The 17,179-nt window shown below is 55.2% G+C and overlaps 1 protein-coding gene across 30 annotated transcripts in view; it reads left to right on the top strand.

The window, feature by feature from the left end:
• SCRIB (scribble planar cell polarity protein) overlaps positions 1 to 11,134 on the top strand; it is a 185,625-nt gene extending 174,491 nt beyond the window's left edge. For 18 of the 30 annotated variants that reach the window (XM_073680016.1, XM_073680023.1, XM_073680018.1 and 15 more), the window contains one exon: positions 6,644 to 11,134. In XM_073680016.1, the coding sequence (XP_073536117.1) occupies positions 6,644 to 6,819 (176 nt within the window). In that variant the 3' untranslated portion in view covers positions 6,820 to 11,134. Of the gene's footprint in view, positions 1 to 6,330; positions 6,379 to 6,643 lie in introns of all 30 variants that reach the window. The other 12 variants (XM_073680025.1, XM_073680024.1, XR_012320202.1 and 9 more) reach the window with 11 other exon arrangements.
• The last annotated feature ends 6,045 nt before the right edge of the window (positions 11,135 to 17,179 follow it).

Genomic DNA, 17,179 nt, shown 5'->3' with positions numbered 1-17,179 from the left:
GCCTTATCCCTGACTAGATGACATGTACGGCTCCTGGTACAGAGGAGACGCTGTATATCCTGCCTTATCCCTGACTAGATGACATGTACGGCTCCTGGTACAGGGGAGACGCTGTATATCCTGCCTTATCCCTGACTAGATGACATGTACTTCTCCTGATACAGGAGAGACGCTGTATATCCTGCCTTATCCCTGACTAGATGACATGTACGGCTCCTGGTACAGGGAGACGCTGTATATCCTGCCTTATCCCTGACTAGATGACATGTACGGCTCCTGGTACAGAGGAGACGCTGTATATCCTGCCTTATCCCTGACTAGATGACATGTACGGCTCCTGGTACAGAGGAGACGCTGTATATCCTGCCTTATCCCTGACTAGATGACATGTACGGCTCCTGGTACAGGGGAGACGCTGTATATCCTGCCTTATCCCTGACTAGATGACATGTACGGCTCCTGGTACAGAGGGAGACGCTGTATATCCTGCCTTATCCCTGACTAGATGACATGTACGGCTCCTGGTACAGGGGAGACGCTGTATATCCTGCCTTATCCCTGACTAGATGACATGTACGGCTCCTGGTACAGGGGAGACGCTGTATATCCTGCCTTATCCCTGACTAGATGACATGTACGGCTCCTGGTACAGAGGAGACGCTGTATATCCTGCCTTATCCCTGACTAGATGACATGTACGGCTCCTGGTACAGGGAGACGCTGTATATCCTGCCTTATCCCTGACTAGATGACATGTACGGCTCCTGGTACAGAGGAGACGCTGTATATCCTGCCTTATCCCTGACTAGATGACATGTACGGCTCCTGGTACAGAGGAGACGCTGTATATCCTGCCTTATCCCTGACTAGATGACATGTACGGCTCCTGGTACAGAGGAGACGCTGTATATCCTGCCTTATCCCTGACTAGATGACATGTACGGCTCCTGGTACAGGGGAGACGCTGTATATCCTGCCTTATCCCTGACTAGATGACATGTACGGCTCCTGGTACAGAGGAGACGCTGTATATCCTGCCTTATCCCTGACTAGATGACATGTACGGCTCCTGGTACAGGAGGGAGACGCTGTATATCCTGCCTTATCCCTGACTAGATGACATGTACGGCTCCTGGTACAGGGGAGACGCTGTATATCCTGCCTTATCCCTGACTAGATGACATGTACGGCTCCTGGTACAGGGAGACGCTGTATATCCTGCCTTATCCCTGACTAGATGACATGTACGGCTCCTGGTACAGGGGAGACGCTGTATATCCTGCCTTATCCCTGACTAGATGACATGTACGGCTCCTGGTACAGGGGAGACGCTGTATATCCTGCCTTATCCCTGACTAGATGACATGTACGGCTCCTGGTACAGAGGAGACGCTGTATATCCTGCCTTATCCCTGACTAGATGACATGTACGGCTCCTGGTACAGGGGAGACGCTGTATATCCTGCCTTATCCCTGACTAGATGACATGTACGGCTCCTGGTACAGGGGAGACGCTGTATATCCTGCCTTATCCCTGACTAGATGACATGTACGGCTCCTGGTACAGGGAGACGCTGTATATCCTGCCTTATCCCTGACTAGATGACATGTACGGCTCCTGGTACAGAGGAGACGCTGTATATCCTGCCTTATCCCTGACTAGATGACATGTACGGCTCCTGGTACAGGGGAGACGCTGTATATCCTGCCTTATCCCTGACTAGATGACATGTACGGCTCCTGGTACAGGGGAGACGCTGTATATCCTGCCTTATCCCTGACTAGATGACATGTACGGCTCCTGGTACAGGGGAGACGCTGTATATCCTGCCTTATTCCCTGACTAGATGACATGTACGGCTCCTGGTACAGGGGAGACGCTGTATATCCTGCCTTATCCCTGACTAGATGACATGTACGGCTCCTGGTACAGGGGAGACGCTGTATATCCTGCCTTATCCCTGACTAGATGACATGTACGGCTCCTGGTACAGAGGAGACGCTGTATATCCTGCCTTATCCCTGACTAGATGACATGTACGGCTCCTGGTACAGGGGAGACGCTGTATATCCTGCCTTATCCCTGACTAGATGACATGTACGGCTCCTGGTACAGGGGAGACGCTGTATATCCTGCCTTATCCCTGACTAGATGACATGTACGGCTCCTGGTACAGAGGGAGACGCTGTATATCCTGCCTTATCCCTGACTAGATGACATGTACGGCTCCTGGTACAGGGGAGACGCTGTATATCCTGCCTTATCCCTGACTAGATGACATGTACGGCTCCTGGTACAGGGAGACGCTGTATATCCTGCCTTATCCCTGACTAGATGACATGTACGGCTCCTGGTACAGGGGAGACGCTGTATATCCTGCCTTATTCCTGACTAGATGACATGTACGGCTCCTGGTACAGGGGAGACGCTGTATATCCTGCCTTATCCTGACTAGATGACATGTACGGCTCCTGGTACAGGGGAGACGCTGTATATCCTGCCTTATCCCTGACTAGATGACATGTACGGCTCCTGGTACAGGGAGACGCTGTATATCCTGCCTTATCCCTGACTAGATGACATGTACGGCTCCTGGTACAGGGGAGACGCTGTATATCCTGCCTTATCCCTGACTAGATGACATGTACGGCTCCTGGTACAGAGGAGACGCTGTATATCCTGCCTTATCCCTGACTAGATGACATGTACGGCTCCTGGTGCAGAGGAGACGCTGTATATCCTGCCTTATCCCTGACTAGATGACATGTACGGCTCCTGGTACAGGGGAGACGCTGTATATCCTGCCTTATCCCTGACTAGATGACATGTACGGCTCCTGGTACAGAGGAGACGCTGTATATCCTGCCTTATCCTGACTAGATGACATGTACGGCTCCTGGTACAGGGAGAGACGCTGTATATCCTGCCTTATCCCTGACTAGATGACATGTACGGCTCCTGGTACAGGGGAGACGCTGTATATCCTGCCTTATCCCTGACTAGATGACATGTACGGCTCCTGGTACAGAGGAGACGCTGTATATCCTGCCTTATCCCTGACTAGATGACATGTACGGCTCCTGGTGCAGAGGAGACGCTGTATATCCTGCCTTATCCCTGACTAGATGACATGTACGGCTCCTGGTACAGAGGAGACGCTGTATATCCTGCCTTATCCCTGACTAGATGACATGTACGGCTCCTGGTACAGAGGAGACGCTGTATATCCTGCCTTATCCCTGACTAGATGACATGTACGGCTCCTGGTACAGGAGGAGACGCTGTATATCCTGCCTTATCCCTGACTAGATGACATGTACGGCTCCTGGTACAGGGGAGACGCTGTATATCCTGCCTTATCCCTGACTAGATGACATGTACGGCTCCTGGTACAGGGAGACGCTGTATATCCTGCCTTATCCCTGACTAGATGACATGTACGGCTCCTGGTACAGAGGAGACGCTGTATATCCTGCCTTATCCCTGACTAGATGACATGTACGGCTCCTGGTACAGAGGAGACGCTGTATATCCTGCCTTATCCCTGACTAGATGACATGTACGGCTCCTGGTACAGGGGAGACGCTGTATATCCTGCCTTATCCCTGACTAGATGACATGTACGGCTCCTGGTACAGAGGAGACGCTGTATATCCTGCCTTATCCCTGACTAGATGACATGTACGGCTCCTGGTACAGAGGAGACGCTGTATATCCTGCCTTATCCCTGACTAGATGACATGTACGGCTCCTGGTACAGGGGAGACGCTGTATATCCTGCCTTATCCCTGACTAGATGACATGTACGGCTCCTGGTACAGGAGAGACGCTGTATATCCTGCCTTATCCCTGACTAGATGACATGTACGGCTCCTGGTACAGGGGAGACGCTGTATATCCTGCCTTATCCCTGACTAGATGACATGTACGGCTCCTGGTACAGAGGAGACGCTGTATATCCTGCCTTATCCCTGACTAGATGACATGTACGGCTCCTGGTACAGGGGAGACGCTGTATATCCTGCCTTATCCCTGACTAGATGACATGTACGGCTCCTGGTGCAGGAGAGACGCTGTATATCCTGCCTTATCCCTGACTAGATGACATGTACGGCTCCTGGTACAGGGGAGACGCTGTATATCCTGCCTTATCCCTGACTAGATGACATGTACGGCCCTGGTACAGAGGAGACGCTGTATATCCTGCCTTATCCCTGACTAGATGACATGTACGGCTCCTGGTGCAGGAGAGACGCTGTATATCCTGCCTTATCCCTGACTAGATGACATGTACGGCTCCTGGTACAGAGGAGACGCTGTATATCCTGCCTTATCCCTGACTAGATGACATGTACGGCTCCTGGTACAGGAGAGACGCTGTATATCCTGCCTTATCCCTGACTAGATGACATGTACGGCTCCTGGTACAGGAGAGACGCTGTATATCCTGCCTTATCCCTGACTAGATGACATGTCGGCTCCTGGTACAGGGGAGACGCTGTATATCCTGCCTTATCCCTGACTAGATGACATGTACGGCCCCTGGTACAGAAGAGACGCTGTATATCCTGCCTTATCCCTGACTAGATGACATGTACGGCTCCTGGTACAGAGGAGACGCTGTATATCCTGCCTTATTCCTGACTAGATGACATGTACGGCTCCTGGTACAGGGGAGACGCTGTATATCCTGCCTTATCCCTGACTAGATGACATGTACGGCTCCTGGTACAGGGGAGACGCTGTATATCCTGCCTTATCCCTGACTAGATGACATGTACGGCCCCTGGTACAGAAGAGACGCTGTATATCCTGCCTTATCCCTGACTAGATGACATGTACGGCTCCTGGTACAGGGGAGACGCTGTATATCCTGCCTTATCCTGACTAGATGACATGTACGGCTCCTGGTACAGGGGAGACGCTGTATATCCTGCCTTATCCCTGACTAGATGACATGTACGGCTCCTGGTACAGGGGAGACGCTGTATATCCTGCCTTATCCCTGACTAGATGACATGTACGGCTCCTGGTACAGGGGAGACGCTGTATATCCTGCCTTATCCCTGACTAGATGACATGTACGGCTCCTGGTACAGAGGAGACGCTGTATATCCTGCCTTATCCCTGACTAGATGACATGTACGGCTCCTGGTACAGAGGAGACGCTGTATATCCTGCCTTATCCCTGACTAGATGACATGTACGGCTCCTGGTACAGGGGAGACGCTGTATATCCTGCCTTATCCCTGACTAGATGACATGTACGGCTCCTGGTACAGGGGAGACGCTGTATATCCTGCCTTATCCCTGACTAGATGACATGTACGGCTCCTGGTGCAGAGGAGACGCTGTATATCCTGCCTTATCCCTGACTAGATGACATGTACGGCTCCTGGTGCAGGGGAGACGCTGTATATCCTGCCTTATCCCTGACTAGATGACATGTACGGCTCCTGGTACAGGGGAGACGCTGTATATCCTGCCTTATCCCTGACTAGATGACATGTACGGCTCCTGGTACAGGGGAGACGCTGTATATCCTGCCTTATCCCTGACTAGATGACATGTACGGCTCCTGGTACAGGGGAGACGCTGTATATCCTGCCTTATCCCTGACTAGATGACATGTACGGCTCCTGGTACAGGGGAGACGCTGTATATCCTGCCTTATCCCTGACTAGATGACATGTACGGCTCCTGGTACAGGGGAGACGCTGTATATCCTGCCTTATCCCTGACTAGATGACATGTACGGCTCCTGGTACAGGGGAGACGCTGTATATCCTGCCTTTTCCCTGACTAGATGACATGTACGGCTCCTGGTACAGGGGAGACGCTGTATATCCTGCCTTATCCCTGACTAGATGACATGTACGGCCCCTGGTACAGAGGAGACGCTGTATATCCTGCCTTATCCCTGACTAGATGACATGTACGGCTCCTGGTACAGGGAGACGCTGTATATCCTGCCTTATTCCTGACTAGATGACATGTACGGCTCCTGGTACAGGGGAGACGCTGTATATCCTGCCTTATCCCTGACTAGATGACATGTACGGCTCCTGGTACAGAGGAGACGCTGTATATCCTGCCTTATCCCTGACTAGATGACATGTACGGCTCCTGGTACAGGGGAGACGCTGTATATCCTGCCTTATCCCTGACTAGATGACATGTACGGCTCCTGGTACAGAGGAGACGCTGTATATCCTGCCTTATTCCTGACTGCCTGCTCACCTGTGCGTCTTTCCGCTTTTTATTCCATCTTGTTAGGTTGGGGGGGCCTTTACTTTACTTTCCTTCTAATTCTCCTTCTACTCTGACAGATTGAGCCTGTTCCTCTGTTTGCTCTTCCTGGCAGCGCGGCCTTCTGGGTAGGATTCACCATATGGTGCTTTCTGCATGGCGTGTTGCTAACTCTCTGGCTTCATGTCCCCCCGGTACAGACCCGGGACCCTCTATACATTGATTGGCGTGCCTCACACTGACATGCTCAGGATGCCTCTGTTCCTGCGCCCTGACACTTATAGCTGTGGCCAGATTTGTGACTTTCGCCCCTCCCCTCGCCCGTCTGTCGGTCCTTGCCGGTCTGTCGGTCCGTGCCCATCGACTCACGCTCGCTTTCTTTCCTTTTTGCAGCGCCATACACCTTTGAGGAAGAGGAGCAGAGAGAGGCTTTGGAAGAATTTGGGGGGGAGCAGGATGACCCCCTCCTGGCCCCCAACACATCAGCACTGGAGGAAATGGCCAATTACAGCAACAAGCGGAAGCTGCGGCACACCCGGCGGAGCCTCGAGACCGCCGTCCCCACCTAGAGGGTCTCCCTCAGCCAGCACTGTGAACACTCACCATACACAGACTGCACGTGCGGGGACGACGCCGAATAGTCCGCCCCCCGCAACTCCGAGCCAGGCGCGGACCGCCTCAATCAGAGACACTGTGACACCAGCCGCTCACCCGCCACTGATTTTTTTGGGTTGTTGTGTTTCCCCCGCGCTCGGTGAAGGGACGCGCTCTGATTGGAGCTTCTGGTGCGGCCATTACTTGCTCTTCGCTCTCTTCTTGGTGGCAGTTTCACAATCTCCGTGTGGTGGACGGACGAGCTGAAGAAACCGTCAGTCACCGGCTGTGTAGTGTCAGATAACCAGCAGCTCCGTCACCCTCAGGTCCACTCCGTGGGGGGCGCTCTCTGCCTTCTTCCTGACTGTTCTCATTGGGCCTTCAATCAGATGACCCAAAAAAATTAAAATGAATTGGAGTGGGGGAGGGGCGTGGATCGTAGTATGATACTTTTAGTTTGTATGATGAATTGGGGGCCACAATGAATTGGGTGGCCTTGGGGGAGGTATTTGGGCTTTACCTGGTGAGGACCTCAGGGGCGTTACTCCATGACAAAAGAGGCGGGTGTGCCTGGGTGAGAGCTGCAGCGGGTGTACCTGGGTGAGGTCCGCAGCAGGTGTACCTGGGTGAGGTCCGCAGCGGGTGTGCCTGGGTGAGAACTGCAGCGGGTGTACCTGGGTGAGGTCCGCAGCAGGTGTACCTGGGTGAGGTCCGCAGCGGGTGTACCTGGGTGAGGTCCGCAGCGGGTGTGCCTGGGTGAGAACTGCAGCGGGTGTACCTGGGTGAGGTCCGCAGCGGGTGTGCCTGGGTGAGAGCTGCAGCGGGTGTACCTGGGTGAGGTCCGCAGCGGGTGTGCCTGGGTGAGAACTGCAGCGGGTGTACCTGGGTGAGGTCCGCAGCAGGTGTACCTGGGTGAGGTCCGCAGCAGGTGTACCTGGGTGAGGTCCGCAGCAGGTGTACCTGGGTGAGGTCCGCAGCGGGTGTACCTGGGTGAGGTCCGCGGCGCGTGTGCCTGGGTGAGGTCCGTGGCGCGTCTGCCTGGGTGAGGTCCGCGGCGGGTGTGCCTGGGTGAGGGCCGCGGCACGTGTGCCTGGGTGAGGGCCGCGGCACGTGTGCCTGAGGGGGTGTTTTCCAGAGAGGGCCACGGCGCTTGTGCCTGGGTGAGGGCCGCAGAGGTGTTGCCCAGTGGGGTCCGCAGCGCGTGTGCCTGGGTGAGGGCCGCAGGGGTGTTGCCCAGTGGGGTCCGCGGCGCGTGTGCCTGGGTGAGGGCCGCAGGGGTGTTGCCCAGTGGGGTCCGCGGCGCGTGTGTCTGGGTGAGGGCCGCAGGGGTGTTGCCCAATGGGGGCCACTGCGCGTGTGCCTGGGTGAGGGCCGCAGAGGTGTTGCCCAGTGGGGTCCGCGGCGCGTGTGCCTGGGTGGGGTCCGCAGCGCGTGTGCCTGGATGAGGGCCGCAGGGGTGTTGCCCAGTGAGGGCCGCGGCGCGCGTGCCTGGTGAGGGCCGCAGGGGCGTTATAACCTGGTAAAGGCTGAGATGGGGCTTACAGGATGGGGGCCGTAGTGCAGCTGCATGTTGGTGGTTGTGACTGTGAAGCTGATTTTATGGTGCAGCCACGTGGGATTACCGGTGCTGGGGTTATCAGACGGCGGCCTTTGTGGCCATTTCCAGATGGAGGCGCCAGTGGGTGGTGGTAGCAGGCGAGATTACTTGAGCGTGTGCTATGGGGGGCATTTCCAGGTGGCGGCCTTGGGGGAGGTATTCGGCCTCCTGGGGGCATTGCTGGGCGGCGGCCTTGGGGGAGGTATTCGGCCTCCTGGGGGCATTGCTGGCTGGTGGCCTTGGGGGAGGTATTCGGCCTCCTGGGGGGCATTATCGGGCGGCGGCCTTGGGGGATGTATTCGGCCTCCTGGGGGCATTGCTGGGCGGTGGCCTTGGGGGAGGTATTTGGGCGGAGTCCTCAGGGGGCATTGCTGGGCGGCGGTCTTGGGGGTTGTTGTCGGGCGGCGGCCTCGGGGGGCATTGCTGGCTGGTGGCCTCGGGGGAGGTATTCGGCCTCCTGGGGGCATTGCTGGGCGGCGGCCTTGGGGGAGGTATTCGGCCTCCTGGGGGCATTGCTGGCTGGTGGCCTTGGGGGAGGTATTCGGCCTCCTGGGGGGCATTATCGGGCGGCGGCCTTGGGGGAGGTATTCGTCCTCATGGGGCATTGCTGGGCGGCGGCCTTGGGGGAGGTATTCGGCCTCCTGGGGGCATTGCTGGGCGGTGGCCTTGGGGGAGGTATTTGGGCGGAGTCCTCAGGGGGAATTGCTGGGCGGCGGTCTTGGGGGTTGTTGTCGGGCGGCGGCCTCAGGGGGCATTGCTGACTGGTGGCCTCGGGGGGAGGTATTCGGCCTCCTGGGGGGCATTATCGGGCGGCGGCCTTGGGGGAGGTATTCGGCCTCCTGGGGGCATTGCTGGGCGGTGGCCTTGGGGGAGGTATTTGGGCGGAGTCCTCGGGGCATTGCTGGGCGGCGGTCTTGGGGGTTGTTGTCGGGTGGCGGCCTCGGGGGGCATTGCTGGCTGGCGGTCTTGGGGGAGGTATTCGGCCTCCTGGGGGCATTATCGGGCGGCGGCCTTGCTTTTTCAGCCTATATGTAGAAGTGTGTCGGTGGCCCATTGCTCGGCCCGGGGTGTTTTTAGGGGACTGTTTTTAGGGCGTTTCTTGCCCCCATAAGCCGTTTTTAGTGCTTGCGGACTCTGCTCTCCTCGGATCTTCGAGCCTCTCGTAGACGAGTCTTCCAATAATGGTGATATATTTTTTTTAATGATTTTTTTCCCCAGGGTCTTAGATGGAGGCCGCAGCGAGGGGACCGCGGCTTTTATAGGTGTGAGTGTTGTGACGGCGAGGATGGTGACCGTGTGGGGTGTGAATATTTATGGGTGACTGAGTTTATTTATAGTGTGTGAGTGCAGCGGGCGATCTCCCTGCCTTCCCATGGGGCGGTGGGGCCCCGGTCACTGGCGGTGGGGTCCGGCACAGTCGGCGTCTTATCACACCGGCCATTGATCGCGCCCTCCCGCCACAGACACTGCCTGCATGGTCACTGTACTGCCCCCTCCTGGGGGTATTAGGGATCAGGATGAGGCCTGTGGGGGTTTCACCTTTTGCAATATTAAAAAAAATAAATAAAAAAAAAGTAAATTGTTGTGCTTTCTAACTGACCGTTTTGTGTTCACAGCACCTATGTGTTTCCATGGTAACTGACTACAATCGAGCCCTACGTGTCGTCTGTGCGGCCTTCCTTCCCTGGAAGGAGCCGTGGGATCAGACTACGCTGGGGCTGTAGTATGTGACCATGGAGACGCATAGCTCTGCGCAGGAGCTGTGGACACAGAACGAGTGGCGATGACGAGGACAACTAGGACTATCTATAAGGTTTCTTCTTCTTTTAGATACAGATTTATCCCCAGGAGACCAGACAGGCGGATTCGGGGCCACGTTTAGGCCGCTGCTCCCGGCCGCCATCTTTCTTTGTTCACTGCCGCTGACTCATTAGTGTTGATGCAGAATATGGGGAAATCTGGCGGCGCCATTAACCGCCCCCCCCCCATAGTCGGACCCTGTAATGTGGGGGATCAGGGAAAGGGAAGTCTGCAGCTTTGTTATTAATAAATTTTCCTCATTGTTGCAAAAGTATACACGCCCAACCAAACCTCCCACTGGTCGGCCGGGGGTCTATGCACGGGGTCTCCGCCAGCCGCCTCTCACGGCTCGTTTCTAGAGGAACATTCATTACCTTTCTGGAATTTTTCTTGCGCCTCGTCCAGGAGATGTCATTCCAACTCTCACTATGCCTGCTGAGCAATGCTGGGAGTTGTAGTTTTACTACAGATGAAGACCACCGTAGTAGGGCCAAGATGGCGGCCATCACTTCAACCCCCCCCCCCCATCCACAGACATGATTCCTCTGTCCGGGGCCCCGCACAGTTCACCTCCATTGGGAGGCAGCAGCCGGCCCCCCAGGATCATCCCCGCCGAGGCGAGAGCCGCTGCCCGCGTGGTGCCTTATTGCAGCCATGGACCAGGCGTGCGAATGACGATGGGGTCTGAAGTTACCGCCGCTTCTCGGAGGGGTTTTCTATGAATTCTTATTACTGAGCCGCCCGTATTGGGGCGATTGTTATGGGGTCTTTCTCGCCTCTTCTCGGGCACTAAGCGCTGGAGGCGTCGGGCTCTGAGGCTGTAACTAGTGATATTTGTACAACCAAAGAACTTTATTTTGTGGCTCACAAACAATAAAGTTTACTTTACATTACACCGCTGTTTGGCGTGTCTTTTTGGTTGGGAGGGGGCACAATAGTCATGTGTTATTCTCCAGAGCTGCACTCACTATTCAGTTGTTACATTGTGTCTTATCCTCCAGTCACTTCCAGAGCTGCACTCACTATTCTGCTCTTACATCTTGTCTTATCCTCCAGTTACTTCCAGATCTGCACTCACTATTCAGTTGCTACATCATGTCTTGTCCTCCAGTCACCTCCAGAGCTGCACTCACTATTCAGCTGCTACATTGTGTCTTATCCTCCAGTCACTTCCAGAGCTGCACTCACTATTCTGCTGTTACATGGTGTCTTATCCTCCAGTTACTTCCAGATCTGCACTCACTATTCAGCTGCTACATCATGTCTTATCCTCCAGTCACCTCCAGAGCTGCACTCAGTGATTCAGCTGCTACATTGTGTCTTATCATTCAGAGCTGCAGTCACTATTCTGCTGTTACATCGTGTCTTATCCTCCAGTCACCTCCAGATCTGCAGTCACTATTCTGCTGCTACATCATGTCTTATCCTCCAGTCACCTCCAGAGCTGCACTCAGTAATTCAGCTGCTACATTGTGTCTTATCATTCAGAGCTGCAGTCACTATTCTGCTGTTACATCGTGTCTTATCCTCCAGTCACCTCCAGAGCTGCAGTCACTATTCTGCTGTTACATCGTGTCTTATCCTCCAGTCACCTCCAGAGCTGCACTCAGTAATTCAGCTGCTACATTGTGTCTTATCATTCAGAGCTGCAGTCACTATTCTGCTGTTACATCATGTCTTATTCTCCAGTCACCTCCAGAGCTGCAGTCACTATTCTGCTGTTACATCGTGTCTTATCCTCCAGTCATTATACAGCAGTACTGAGCGGTATAACTGAATCCAGCTAAGGGATGATATAAATACTTGAAAGCACCAGGATTGAGTACATTATACAGCAGTACTGAGCTGTCATGCAAGGTGTGGGAAAGACTTAGTGCAACACAGAGGGAAAGAGAACCCAGACACTAGGGAAAGGGGGGAGTGGAGACCTCCTAGTCTGGTCTAGTGTCACCCTGTCTCGACTACCATCATTATATTTGCTCTTCACCACTCGCCGCCCTGACTTTCCCTGGCGTATGGCTAAGGCTAGGGACGGGAAAAGATGAGCACTAGTCGATCTCAAGTAAACTCTATAGACAACAAGGGTAGACAAACGGGGGGAATTGCTTAGCTTCAGACGACTCCAAACAAATGTGCACACTGCCTCAAGCTCCAGAGAGGATGAAGTACTGCTCCTGCTAAAGCCTCACAAGTAGTAATGAATATCACCGGCACCTCCCTCTGGAACACAGCAGGTATTTATACACCCAGGCCAGGGAGTTAATTAGCCAGAGGGAGGTAGCCGCTGGGTCCTAGAGACCACCTCTAAGAAGATGTCTGTAATGCCAAACATAGAGATCTCCTGCAACCAACTGCAGGGTGACTGTCTGTCACCTCTGACACACCCATGACAGTACCCCACCCCTCTACGCGTGGTCTCAGGACCGGGTTTCTCAAGAAAAGAGATGTGAAATGAGCAAACCAATCTGGGAGCGTTCACCTCTGACGCTGAAACCCACATCCTCTCCTCTGGACCATAACCCTTTCAGTGCACCAAGTATTGTAGAGAACGACATTGGAGACGAGAATCTACAATCCTCGAAATCTGGAACTCCAGATTACCATCAACCATTACTGGGGGCGGTGGTAGAGGCGAGGGCTCAAGAGGTTCCACATATTTCTTGAGTAAGGATCTATGGAAGACGTTGTGGACCTTAAGGGCCTGAGGAGGTTCAAGACGAAACGCTGCTGGGTTAATGATGGCGGTTATTTCAGCAGCAGAAGGGAAGGAAGGGAGACACAGATCCATTACTAGTGGGCAGGCGGAGCCCCACAGGATAGTTCACCTCAGATTAGAAAAAAGTGACGACCGGCCCCTTCAGCCTACGCTCCTCCTGCTCCCATGTCCTTCAGTCTAAAATTTGAGGTCGCAGAGGATAGTTGCTGCCTTTGCAGCTCCTCAGAAAAAAAATTTATTTTATCATTTCTGGACCTGGACCCCCCGTGGTCTAGAGGTCTCAGGGGGTCTCGGCGCTGCTGGGACCCCTGACCCTCCCCTGGCAGATCTGCATACCCCCTAAGGAGGTCCCCGCAGAAGCCTGCCGGCCCCGGGGGATACAGGGCGCTCCCTGGCGGAGGCACACACCGCTTCTGTGGGGTCCCTGCGCGCTCCGCCGTGGGGGGGAGCAAAGGGCCACGGCGCCACACATCCCTGGGGGTCCCTGTGGCGCTCAGCTGGGTAAGTGCTCTCAGGGTCTGAGTGCATCAGCTGCTGCGGTGGCAGCCGCTGTTACTGTTACAAGTGGTGACTGCTGTTTTGTCCTTGCAGGAAGGATATCACCGCTGCATACGGCGTTTGTGTAACTCTCTGCTAGCAGGGGAGCAGGGACGGAGGAGCGCGGGCTCCGTTAGTAGGCGGGGGGCGTGGCTTAGCGCCTCTCTGCTGCCTGTCATCTTAGCCTCAGGCAGGAAGCGCCCGGACAGCGCGTGCTGGAGCTGACCCAGCCCCTTCTTCTTCCAGGTCCTTCTGCCGGCGCCCATTACCTCGTGCAGCGCCTCCTGCTCCCTGCTCCCCGCTCTCTACACCGGAAAGAGCAGTCACCGCGGCCAGCTGGTGAGTCACTTCTGCCTTTTAAGGCAGAAGATTCCTTTTTCTCACTATTGCAGCGCAGAGCACCTTACTGCTGGCCTGTTAAGGCAGACAGGGTGTTCTATATCCGGCGCTGCTACCTCTCTGCTGAGGAGACTCTGGGACTCGCACACCTCTGTCCTTCTAAGGCAAAGGTGTATTGTGTGGTCAGCAGCATTAACCCCTTCTGAACGGGGTCTGGCCTCATCAGGGCAGTTAACCCTTTCTGGATGTGCATGCTTCTGGGATCAGAGGGTGCATCACCCTAGTCTGTTAGGTTAACTTTTGCTCTGCAGGCAGCTGGGGTGGCTCTTCTCCCTCTAAGGAGGAGCTTTAACCCTTCAGTGCTTGGTGATTTTTTGTGTAGGAACAGGCTGTGGTAGCGGAATCACACATCCTCGGTTACTGTACCCATTGTAAGGGGTTATTACCGCCTTATCCGCGACGCTCGCAACTGTGTGGGGGCATGTCGGATCAGGGACCAGGGGGCGCGGACCTCTCTCCCGGTCCGCTTCAGGATCGGTCACGCATATCTGATACGCCAGGGTCTTCGGCGTCAGGTTCGACACTGGTCGGGGGTCTCAGTGATGTTAAAGTGGAGGCGCTCACTCGCTCCATTGACAGTCTGTCTGACCTCCTGGGTCATTGGGTATCAGCTAAGTCCCAACCGACGTCACGAGGCAAGAAGTGTCTCAGGCCTGTGGTGGCGCCGTCTCCTCCGCGCAGTGCGTCGGAGGCTTCAGAATCACCGACAGACTCTGCTGGTGAGATCTCCAATTCTGATGAAGAGGATCGGCAGGGTCGCTCTGCTTCGCTTTCGGGCCGCGTGGACGCTTTTATTGGGGCTATGCGGGAAGCGTTACAGCTGTCTGAAGAGGTGACGAGGCGCCCTGGCAAGTCGGCCCGGCTGTATCAGGAGTCGCGTCTGGCTCGTTCGACGCTGCCGGCGCACAATGAACTTAACGAGGCGGTGGAGAAAGAACGCCTGTGTCCGGATAAACGCTTCCAGGGGATGCGGTTTTTTGATGCCCTGTATCCCTGCTCCACGGAGACGATCGCTAATTGGGTCCCCTCTCCTGAAGAGGACGTGCCATTGTCTCAGCTGAGCAAATCTTCTTTGCTTCCTGTTAAAGGGAAGGCGAGTCTACAGGAACCGCTGGACAGAAGGACGGAGATAGCGGCGAAGTCCATCTACGAGGCCGCGGGTCATGGATTCCGAGCGGCCTTGGTAGCCATGTGTGCTGGTGAGGCTTCTCTGTGGTGGTTGGATCAGCTGCGGACGGCGTGGCAAGATGGGACTCCGCTGTCTGAGGTGGAAAGGCTCTTCCAGCTGTTGGAAGAGGCGGCCCGATATGGCAGGGAAGCAGTGCTGGATACTACTTCGGTTCTGTCCAGGGCTCAATCCTCGGCCGTCACAGTCAGGAGAGCACTGTGGCTTAAACAGTGGACTGGAGACGCAGTATCCAAACAAGGTTTGCTGAGTCTGGCGTACAAGGGCGGTCAGCTTTTTGGTTCGGACCTCACGGAGCTGATGGCCAAGGCCAAGGATACGGCTTTCCCGCAGCGGAAAGCAGCGGCTTCTACGTCTGGCAAGTCAAGTGCCGGTAGTGGTCGTCGGTCCTTTCGGCCCAGGGGACGGTTCGGTCAGCCGTCTTGGAGATCGGGTCGTCCCTCGTCTTCCGGAAAGAAGACCACCCAGAAATCCCGTACACCCTGGAAACAACATTTCCGTCAGGACAAACGGGAGGTTGACAAAAAGCCCGCTAAAGCGGACTGACGCCAGGAACCCTCTCGAGGGCTCTCGGGTGGGAGGTCGTCTGCTACAATTCGGGTCGATTTGGGCGTCCCACGTATCGGACGCCTGGGTGACGCGGGTTATGTCGGCAGGCTATTTCATAGAGTTTCATTCTCGACCCCCGGACAGGTTTAGTCAGTCACGCATCCCGTCCCAGCCCAAGCTGGCTGCCGCACTGCTGTGGGAGGTAGACTCTCTTCTGCAGCAGGGTGTGGTGGTTCCAGTTCCGCTGGAGGACCGGGGAAGGGGGTTTTACTCCAACCTTTTTGTGGTCCCCAAAAAGGAGGACAAGTTTCGCCCCATTCTGGACCTCAAAGAATGGAATTTTCATGTCCGGACCCGGAAATTCCGTATGGAGTCTCTTCGCTCTGTCGTGGCGGCCCTGTCGCAGTACGATTTCTTGGTGTCGATCGACATCCGCGACGCCTATTTGTCCCTATCGGCAGGGCTCACCAGCGCTTCCTGCGTTTCCCCATAGGTCAGGCCCATTACCAGTTTGTGGCCCTACCATTCGGGTTGGCCTCAGCGCCCAGGGTTTTTACAAAGATTCTGGCGCCGCTCATGGCGCTCCTTCAAAGGCAAGGAGTTACGATTCTCCCCTACCTGGACGGCCTGTTAATTGTGTCGCCCACAGCGGAGGAGGTGGTGACAGCTCGCGATCTCTCCCTTCAGCACCTGGAGGACTTCGGGTGGCTGGTCAATTGGAAGAAGTCGTCATTGGAGCCGTCGCAGTCAATCCTGTTCTTGGGGATGCATTTCGACACGGTACGGGCAGTGGTGTCCCTGCTTCCGGACAAACAAGCGAACCTTCGTCACCATGTCCAGGCTATGAGGTCGGCGATGGCGATGTCCCTTCGGAAGTGTATGCGCCTTCTGGGTCTGATGGTGGCGGCAATGGAAGCAGTATCGTTTGCACAATTTCATTCCCGGGGTCTCCAAGATCTTATTCTGACCCGTTGGGATCAATCACCGGTTTCGCTGGATCGCTGTGTCGGTATCTCCCGCAGGGTGCGAGAGTCTCTTGGATGGTGGTTACGTCCGCAGGCTTTATCCCTGGGGAAATCCTTCCTCCTCCCACCTTGGTCGGTCATTACCACCGATGCCAGCCTGACTGGCTGGGTGGGGGTTTGGAACGATCTCTGGGTTCAGGGGGTCTGGTCGTCAGAGGAGTCGTCTCTGCCGATCAACATCCTGGAGTTGAGAGCAATATTTCTCTGCCTCCGACATTGGACGGTCCCTTTGAGCGGTCTGCCTGTCCGGATTCAGACGGACAATGCGACAGCTGTCGCGTATATCAACCATCAGGGCGGGATGAGGAGTTCCAGACTCATGATGGAGATCTCTCGGATCCTGGTATGGGCCGAGTCCAGGGTTCCAGCCATCTCCGCGATTCACATCCCAGTAGTGCTGAATATCACGGCGGACTTCCTCAGTCGCGAGTAGGTGGATCCCGGAGAATGGAGTCTTCATCCGGAAGTTTTTGCACTGCTGTGCTCCCGTTGGGGGACTCCCCAAGTGGACTTGATGGCATCCAGG

Source organism: Phyllobates terribilis, unplaced genomic scaffold (genome assembly GCF_046119375.1).
Source record: "Phyllobates terribilis strain yellow unplaced genomic scaffold, ASM4611937v1 Scaffold_4__5_contigs__length_816908805, whole genome shotgun sequence".
Classification (NCBI taxonomy): Eukaryota; Metazoa; Chordata; class Amphibia; order Anura; family Dendrobatidae; genus Phyllobates; species Phyllobates terribilis.
Note: the sequence above shows the minus strand (reverse complement) of the source record. Positions and strands in the feature narration are given on the sequence as shown.